The following is a 10,000-nucleotide window of genomic DNA, read 5'->3' as shown; positions in this document are numbered from 1 at the left end:
TCTAGTAGGACCAGGCTAGTGTACCAGAGTCTGGTAGGACCAGGCTAATGTACCAGAGTCTGGTAGGACCAGGCTAGTGTACCAGAGTCTAGTAGGACCAGGCTAGTGTACCAGAGTCTGGTAGGACCAGGCTAATGCACCAGAGTCTGGTAGGACCAGGCTAATGTACCAGAGTCTAGTAGGACCAGGCTAGTGTACCAGAGTCTGGTAGGACCAGGCTAGTGTACCAGAGTCTGGTAGGACCAGGCTAGTGTACCAGAGTCTGGTAGGACCAGGCTAATGTACCAGAGTCTGGTAGGACCAGGCTAGTGTACCAGAGTCTAGTAGGACCAGGCTAGTGTACCAGAGTCTGGTAGGACCAGGCTAATGTACCAGAGTCTGGTAGGACCAGGCTAATGTACCAGAGTCTAGTAGGACCAGGCTAGTGTACCAGAGTCTGGTAGGACCAGGCTAGTGTACCAGAGTCTGGTAGGACCAGGCTAATGGACCAGAGTCTGGTAGGACCAGGCTAATGAGCAGGGGGAACTTGGCTTAAAACCACAATTCAAAGGGGGAATATTATTTACGACAGATTGAGATCCACTGGGTTAGAGGGTTAAAGACCTCAGGCCTTTCATGTGTCTTGTGTGTTTCTTTCAGGAATCCTCCTCGCTGTGACCACCATCGGCCCGGCCTTCGGCTTCATCAGCGGCTCCCTCATGCTGCGCATTTACGTCGACTTCGACAAGTTATCCAAAGGTGAGGAGACGACGACTCACAGCTCGACTTACACAATCCCCCCCCCACGGCTCGTTTATAAGGGAGCGTGCCTATAGACTAAAAAAAAATAATTCTTTGGATGAACATGAATTAATCATGCCACCTATATTCCATCTAAACCAGTGTTTCTCAACGGGCATGGTACAAGCCCGCTCAATGAGGTTTTAAGCCCTGCGACAAAAACGTAAAAAAAAGCCCAAAATTGAGTCAATTCCCCGTGTAAAGCATGCCTGTGAGTCAGATATGTTTGATGCAATTAATCCACAACATCTCCGGGCTCCTGAAGACGTTCTGCGGAGGTTTGGAGAGCAGATTTCAGGACGCAGCTGTAAAGATATATGCATCATTGAGTGATTTTCTAAAGAATTTTGCAAGTAGACAGGCTCTGTAGTATCCATGCCAACTGAGGAGACTGATAAGGAAACAGTAATGCCCCCGGACTGCTACAGGTTGACAGATCATTGAGTCATCTTCTGAAGAATTTTGTAGTTGTAGACCACATTTAAAGTCACTTTTAATAAAATTTAATTTAATTTAATGTTCGCACATTTCCTTTTTCATAAATTTGTATCAGATTGTATCCCCCTAACCCTAAAAAATGTTGTAAGAGGATAGGGCTCAAATTGAAGGGAAATGTAGGAACACAAGACCTAATTTTGAAAATGTCCTAGAAATGTGGGAACATAGGGCCTAATTTTAAGAAAATTCTTAGAAATGTGGGAACATAGGGCCTAATTTTTAGAAAATTCTTAGAAATGTGGAAACATAGGGCTGTGGGAACATAGGGCGCGGCTGTAAAGATATATGCATCATTGAGTGATTTTCTAAAGAATTTTGCAAGTAGACCACCTTTTGCTGATGAAGCAGGCTCTGTAGTATCCATGCCAACTGAGGAGACTGATAAGGAAACAGTAATGCCCCCGGACTGCTACAGGTTGACAGATCATTGAGTCATCTTCTGAAGAATTTTGTAGTTGTAGACCACATTTAAAGTCACTTTTAATAAAATTTAATTTAATTTAATGTTCGCACATTTCCTTTTTCATAAATTTGTATCAGATTGTATCCCCCTAACCCTAAAAAATGTTGTAAGAGGATAGGGCTCAAATTGAAGGGAAATGTAGGAACACAAGACCTAATTTTGAAAATGTCCTAGAAATGTGGGAACATAGGGCCTAATTTTAAGAAAATTCTTAGAAATGTGGGAACATAGGGCCTAATTTTTAGAAAATTCTTAGAAATGTGGAAACATAGGGCTGTGGGAACATAGGGCGCGGCTGTAAAGATATATGCATCATTGAGTGATTTTCTAAAGAATTTTGCAAGTAGACCACCTTTTGCTGATGAAGCAGGCTCTGTAGTATCCATGCCAACTGAGGAGACTGATAAGGAAACAGTAATGCCCCCGGACTGCTACAGGTTGACAGATCATTGAGTCATCTTCTGAAGAATTTTGCAAGTAGACCACATTTAAAGTCACTTTGTCATCAATTTCAGAGATCACAGATTTATGAACTCCTTTCCAAACTGAAAATCTTGATATTGAAAACGAAAATCTTGCTCTAATCCAGGGGTGTCAAACTCAACTTCACTAAGGGCCACACTAGAAAATGAGAATCACATTAAGGGCCAGACATGTTTAGTTCATTGACATGCTTTTATTTAACTGAAAGTCAAAAAATGTTGACTGTATTGTTGCATGTCTCATACAGCTTTGTCACTTACAGTTTAGTCGACAAAAGTCAGCAAAAAAGTTTGGTAGGACCAGGCTAATGTACCAGAGTCTGGTAGGACCAGGCTAATGTACCAGAGTCTGGTAGGACCAGGCTAATGGACCAGAGTCTGGTAGGACCAAGCTAGTGTACCAGAGTCTGGTAGGACCAGGCTAATGGACCAGAGTCTGGTAGGCTAGGACCAGTGGACAGTAGTGTACCAGAGTCTGGTAGGACCAGGCTAATGGACCAGAGTCTGGTAGGACCAGGCTAGTGTACCAGAGTCTGGTAGGACCAGGCTAATGGACCAGAGTCTGGTAGGACCAGGCTAGTGGACCAGAGTCTGGTAGGACCAGGCTAATGGACCAGTCTGGTAGGACCAGGCTAGTGGACCAGAGTCTGGTAGGACCAGGCTAATGTACCAGAGTCTGGTAGGACCAGGCTAATGGACCAGAGTCTGGTAGGACCAGGCTAGTGGACCAGAGTCTGGTAGGACCAGGCTAGTGGACCAGACATGTTTAGTTCATTGACATGCTTTTATTTAATTGAAAGTCAAAAAATGTTGACTGTCTCATACAGCTTTGTCACTTTTAGTCGACAAAAGTCAGCAAAAAAGTTCCTTCGTAGAGTTTAGCAAATCGAGCTAAAAACAATGATTACATATTTTACAACAGAGGTGCCCAAATTCTTTCATATGAAGGGCCAAAATGTATCTGGATGGAAGGCCACGGGCCAAAAATAAATGTCGATGTTGAAGAATACCGTAATTCTTGCTATTTTCCATAGATAAAACGTACGTATGTAATTTAAATGGGAAGTTTACCAGCACGGTGCATTACATTGCCGTTGAACTCAGATTACGTACTTTTTAACTGCACAAAATGTACGTTTCGTAGTCATTACTTTTAAAATAAGAGGAGAATAAGCATGAGCATGTCAAATCCATGGCGGGCCAAAACAAAGAGAGCACGGGCCAAACTTGGCCCGCGTGCCCCAAATTGGGCAGCTTTGTTTTACAACAACCTGTTTCACAGGCCTGCATATGCAAACTCACTGCTTCTGTGGGAATTTCTGAATGTCAAAGTCGGCAAATCTGCCAAATTTTAGTTTGGCACAGTTTTGAGTGTCGCGTAATTACAGTTTGAAAACAGTTTCTGTCTTTTTGGTTTCGGCGCACATATAGGCGGGCCAAAATTTGTTGTGAACCTAAACTGATATGTGGGCCGGATCAGAACTTGCAAGGGGCCGGATTAGGCCCGCAGGCCTCGAGTTTGACACATGGGCTCTAATCCAAAACTAGTCTTTATAGTCTGGTACAATTCTTCCATGGAGCCTGGTATCCCTGCTGGCAGGATTAGCTTTCTGGCATTACATTATATGTCATTTAGCTGACGCTTTTATCCAAAGCGACTTAAAATTGCTATATATGTCCGAGGTTGCATGTCTCTGGAGCAACTAGGGGTTAAGTGTCTTGCTCTGGGACACATTGGTTGATGTATCGCAGTGGGAACTGAACCCACATCTCCCACACCAAAGGCATGCATCATACCCATTACGCTATCACCCCACCCTGCCGTCATCTTCACCCAAAATGATCCTCAGTCTCATAGGGTGAGTCATTGTGGAGAGCTGAACACAGATATGAAAAAAGGTTAAATATGCAACACTAAAAAGTCACTTTTATGACAAACTGGGCCTTGTAATGTTAATCTATTTGACAGGTACAATACACAGGTCCATAGCAGTACCAGAGTAGGCTATAAGCTAATTTTCCTATGTCCCTCCCTCAGTAGGAGAGAGACTAACATCTTTGTCGAAAGGAAAATTTCACACACACCAACGATAATACCAAGAATATAAGAATCACAACATTAGGACACCACTACAACAAAACAACATTAAGATAACTGAGTTTATGCGTGATGAGTACATGATTGGGTTGATTGTGGTGGATAATGCCTACAAACTTCCTTATTACAATTACTATTTTCCGTGCAAGTTAGTCTCTTCAGAGAAACCAGACACAGGCCTTCCACTGAATAGGCAGCTAACAGGAAGTCATCAAGGAGTTCCCCATGCTCAGTCAGAGCCACCTCTTTCAGTATCAGTTACACACAACAGACATTACTCAACTTAAAGCGTAACTCACGCCAAAATGCAACCTAGGGTCGTGTAAATGTCACGTTATTTTTAATCTTTTGATACGTGTTCACGGGCACGTTTTCCTTGTTTTTTACGTGGTGGCCAGCACGAAAATGTGAAATAATATATTTCAATGGGAAGCATATTTCGTGGCCACAGCACGAACATGGTAGGGAGTAGTATAAAGAGCCGAACATCGCGTCCCGCGTGTCCCGTTATTGTTGCCCGTCCCCCGCGGCCGCCTCCCGGCGTGTGAGGCGCCCTTTCCCCGTAGGGTTTTTCCTAAACCCAACCTCCGCCATCCCATTATTGTTGTGCGTCCCCAGCGGCCGCATCACGGCCGCCTCCCAGCATATGGGGCGTCATTTTCGGCCATCTCCCGCCCGTCTCCCGCCTGCGTCCCCAGCGGCCGCATCACGGCCGCCTCCCAGCATATGGGGCGTCCTTTTCGCCCGTCTCCCGCCCGTCTCCCGCCTGCGTCCCCAGCGGCCGCATCACGGCCGCCTCCCAGCATATGGGGCGTCCTTTTCGCCCGTCTCCCGCCCGTCTCCCGCCTGCGTCCCCAGCGTCCGCATCACGGCCGCCTCCCAGCATATGGGGCGTCCTTTTCGCCCGTCTCCCGCCCGTCTCCCGCCTGCGTCCCCAGCGGCCGCATCACGGCCGCCTCCAAGCATATGGCGCGTCCTTTTCGGCCGTCTCCCGGTAAAAAAACATGCCCATGAACACGTCAAAATAACATGACATTTAAACGTAAAAAAAGAGAAAAACGTGCCCGTGAACACGTATCAATAGATTAAAAATAACGTGACATTTACCCGAACTGCCGTGAGACTGGGTTGCTTTTTGTGAATGTACCCAAGTCAAACCTTCATTTAAAAGCATATTTAGGACGGAATCGTCACTTTTAAGATTCACCGTATTCTCGTTTTTGGGTCAAATGGCCTTTTGAATGGGAGAACTAGGGGCACTTTTATGCTAGCCTCAAAATAGCTATTTTTAAAAACACTAAGAAGGCTCGACACAACATGAGACTTTGCTCCAAGTATCACCAGGGGCTCTACACCTTAACGAAAGCATTGACAACATTGTTTGTGTACCCAGAGTTTACTAAAAAGAAAGGTTTTCAACAACTCACGTTAGCAGTTGTTGTTTACGCTATCCGCCATTTTCCCAGTCCAAAATAGGCGATCTCCGAATGCGAATGAACGGACTCCATAGGAGGAAATGTCATTCTTATATGAGGCTCCTTTTTCAACTACAAGGTCAATATTGTGTTTCACTAACGACAAAACAACGAATTATCCGTGCATTTATATGGAACTAAGCTTTAGGAGCTTTCCATCTTTCCTCTCCTCCCTCGACTATTTCTGACTGGCTCGATAGACGGCGACCGGAAGAACAACTGCTAATGTGAGTTGCTCATAACCTTTCTTTTTAGTTAACTCTGGGTACACAAACAATGTTGTCAATGCTTTCGTTAAGGTGTAGAGCCCCTGGTGATATTTGGAGCAAGTAATTTACAAAGCGATCGTATCACACTGAAAGCTAATATTTTGTCACTAGCAACCTACACCTGTCATCTGTCATATACAGTTGCATTTTCAGCGTTGAACAAAACCGTTCAGGAATTATTACGGCAAAAGTTGGACGTGCATCATGTTTCATTCGTCCCTCCTGGCCGGGACGATTGAAACAGCATAGGGGGACGGATGAAACATACAGTTATTTAAGCCATATAAACTTCCCACAACTTCAATATTTTACTACATCTCATGAATGGTACTCCCAAAAGGTGTTATTTTAGATAGATTGTTGCTGGGCTATACGTCTTCGTGAGTGTCCGTTAACAACTCATCACCGTCATCGTGAAGCGTGTATGAAGCGGTTTTTGAAATATCATGCACTGTGGATGATTCTGCCATTTTTATAGCTAGAACAGTAAGTTTTCCCATTTATATCATGTTTCTATTGTGGAAAATGTTGTTTCACTAGGTTTTTACGTGAGTTAGGTCACTGCACATCCAAATAAGTTCCCTTAACGACCCCCAGCCCGTCAGTCTCCATAGGATAACATGGGAAAACTGGACCCCCTACCTGGTGGGCCCAAATATATTTTCAACTTTCTAAAACTGCTTTTCCATGTCTCCCCTCCATACATTATATTATAAACAGATATTTGTGCATTTACTTAAAATACATGGAGTTACAGCCAGGTCGGCATAGACATTATGCCATTATAGCTTGTTTTGCTTTCCATGTAAACAAGCACGCAATATGAAAGTCTGGGATTGTGGAGAACACTAAATGGTCTCCTGAATAAGCATGTAGTCGAACCTTTAAATGAAAAACACTCATTAATTAATGCTGCAAGCAGCGATGGACGGGCCCTCGCGCCTCTGCGTGTGTTGGGGTTACTGGCGGACGCCGCTCCTTGCGACCGTGCATTTGCTCGGCACTCAGACACTGGAAATCGTCACCAATGAAAAGGGAACTCTCTTCTGAGTTCAATGACACCTCACACAAGACTCTACATTAGATCGGTCAGCATCAGTGTTGTATAAAGTACTAGAAAGCAATACTTGAGTAAAAGTAGAAGTATCGTACTAGAAAAAGACTTTGGTAGAAGTGAAAGTTACCTTTTAGAATATTACTTAAGTAAAAGTCTTAAAGTATCTGATATATACTGTACTTAAGTATCAAAAGTAATTTTCTGATATTTAATGTACTTAAGTATTTGAAGTAAAAGTAAAAAGTTTAAAAAGCAAGCGGTTAGAACTTTTATTGTGAACTTTATTGTGGCTTTCTTATGGCGCTTTTCCATTACATGGTACCTGCTCGACTCGCCTCGACTCTACTCGCCTTTTTTGGTTTTCCATTACGAAAAAAAGTCCCTGGTACCTGCTAACAGGTACTTTTTTTAGTACCTCCTCAGTCGAGGTTCCCAGCGAGCTGAGGCGAGCCGAAAAGGTGACGTGAAAGCGACAGACGGGGGTGTCCTGAACAAACCCGCTATTTTTAAACAGTTTAGCCAGCTGTTTTTTTTTTTTCTGCCTCCAGCTTCTTTAGAAACTAAATGTGTCTTCTGGCAACAACACACACCTTCAACGTTCTGTGTGTGTCGCGTTAGGTCACGGCAGTTTACTACGGCGCCGCTTGTTTACAGTTCTGGCTCCGGCAGAGCTTTCACCGTATCCTACGTATACACACACATGCTGGCTCGACGCACACACCAGCTGACAAATATATACATCAGGCCACATATTACACAGGCTACGGAGAAAGCTCTGCCTGCGTGGAGCCTCCACAGAACTGTAAAACAAGCTCAAGTGGCCTGATGTTATACTTGTGTGCTGGTGTGTGCGTCGAGCAGGCAAGACGACCAGCCACACTGAAGCGGGACTAAAATCTGCAATGGAAAACGGACGCACAGTGTGTCGAGTCGAGGCGAGTAGAGTCGAGGCGAGGCGAGCAGGTACCATGTAATGGAAAAACGCCATTATAGTAAAGCATAAAGCATATTCAGGGTTCCCATATCTTCTTAATCATCTGGTAGGAAGAATCTTTCATTCCAATGTACAGAAACTTTTCTTGCAAATACGGCCACGGGTGTACGACGTTATCTTCACCACTACCCTGTTCACCGAGTTCACCACTATCGTCGGGGTGGTCGTCTACGGTAACGGGAGGTCCTCCAGTAGGTGCTCGTGCTTCCATGGCGGTTTCAGTTGTGCGTCCTCCTCCTCCTTTAGCGACAAACAAGCGCTGAAATAGAGCGTGCGTAATGCAATCTAGGAGCAGTGATTCGCCAAACCTCCCTTATTGCAGTCGCACACATTTCTTCTAATTTTATTTTTTTAGTAACGAGTAACGAAGATGCTTAGTGGAAATATAACGGAGTAAAAGTATACATTTTATCTAGGAAATGTAGTGGAGTAAAAGTGAAAGTTGACATAAATTTAAATAGCGAAGTAAAGTACAGATACGTGAAATTTCTACTTAAGTACAGTAATGAAGTATTTGTACTCCGTTACATTACAACACTGGTCAGCATTTATGAAAGGGGCGTGGCTTAAACATAGGGGGCGGGCCAAACCATCACCAATCAAAAACAAACTCTCTGCTGAGTTCAATGATACCTCACACAAGACTCTACGTCATACAGTTCATTAGTTGTGAAAAGGGGCGTGGCTAAATTATAGGGGGCGGGTCAAACCATCACCAATTAAAAAGAAAGTCTCTGCTGAGATCGTTGATACCTCACATAAGACTCTACCTTAAACCGCTCGGGCCCTAATAATCGAAAAAATTTAACCGCTAATGAAGTTTACTTTTGACCATCAAAACTCATTTATGGCCTGTAACTCCGTGATGAAAGGAAATAACAGGAAGATATTTGGCTGATAGAAGGAGGTTAACATGCTCTATGTTTTGACCTAAGGAAGTGTGTCTATCATCATTGCACTCGGAGAAAACTGGAATGTTTCATCCGTCCCGGCTCTCCCCTAGCTATGGAGGCTAGCATGAAAGTGTCGCTAGCTCTCCCATTCAAAAGGCCATTTAACCGAAAAACGAGAATACGGTAACTCTTAAAAGTGGCGCTTCCGTCCTAAATATGCTTTTAAACGAAAGTTTGACTCGGGTACATTCACAAAAAGACCCTAGGTTACATTTTGGCGAGAGTTACGCTTTAATGCAGAGGAGGATGAAGCAATATTATACTAACCCAAATAGAGATAATGAAATCACTCATTTTAAGAAAAGCTGACCAGTGAAAATCTAACACCAAGGAAACAGTCATACTTATGATCTAATCTTAGGGTTAGAGGCAGAAAAATCTCATGTAATTAATTTTGCTGTGACAGACCTGTTGCCCTCCAGTTTTAATCTTACAGTAACGTTATTTAGCCTAAGCCCTAACCTTCAAAATTAGGCCCTATGTTCCCACATTTCCTTTTTCATGAATTTGTATCAGATTGTATCCCCCTAACCCTAACCCTAAAAAATCTTGGGCTTAAATCGAAGGGAAATGTAGGAACACAAGACCTAATTTTAAGAAAAATCTTAGAAATGTGGAAACATAGGGCCTAATTTTGAGAAAAATCTTAGAAATGTGGAAACATAGGGCTGACCCCATTTAGAACACTTGCTTTGAAGCGATAGGGAGGATTTCCTGCATGTAGCCTTCACTTATATACTGTAGTTCACAAAGCTGATTAATGTTGGTCATTTCCTCCATTCCAGCCAAAGAAAACAGAGCAGAGACAAATATCTCACACAGGGTTAAAGCTACGAGGAAATACCTCTTCACGCTGACATAATGTGACGTTCAGAAGCTGTGAAATGTCTTCGCTCCGGCTCTGGTTTTCAGCTATTTCACAGTTTTGACA

General features: G+C 43.6%; 3 protein-coding genes across 4 annotated transcripts in view; 2 read left to right on the top strand and 1 right to left on the bottom strand.

Moving 5' to 3' along the window:
* LOC116036424 (bromodomain-containing protein DDB_G0280777-like) overlaps positions 1 to 10,000 on the top strand; it is a 1,700,590-nt gene that overhangs the window by 1,198,997 nt on the left and 491,593 nt on the right. The gene's annotated exons all lie outside the window — the stretch shown is intronic.
* Positions 1 to 10,000, bottom strand: part of LOC116036425 (C1q-related factor-like) — a 680,685-nt gene that overhangs the window by 261,893 nt on the left and 408,792 nt on the right. The gene's annotated exons all lie outside the window — the stretch shown is intronic.
* The window catches only part of slco2b1 (solute carrier organic anion transporter family, member 2B1), a 64,333-nt gene that overhangs the window by 20,236 nt on the left and 34,097 nt on the right, over positions 1 to 10,000 (top strand). For both annotated transcript variants that reach the window (XM_036008768.1, XM_036008767.1), the window contains exon 5: positions 640 to 738. In XM_036008768.1, the coding sequence (XP_035864661.1) occupies positions 640 to 738 (99 nt within the window). The remainder of the gene's footprint in view (positions 1 to 639; positions 739 to 10,000) is intronic.

The sequence above is a fragment of the Sander lucioperca genome, chromosome 13, assembly GCF_008315115.2.
Source record: "Sander lucioperca isolate FBNREF2018 chromosome 13, SLUC_FBN_1.2, whole genome shotgun sequence".
Taxonomy (NCBI): domain Eukaryota; kingdom Metazoa; phylum Chordata; class Actinopteri; order Perciformes; family Percidae; genus Sander; species Sander lucioperca.
The sequence above is the reverse complement of the archived record's forward strand: the minus strand, read 5'-3'. Positions and strand labels throughout refer to the sequence as shown.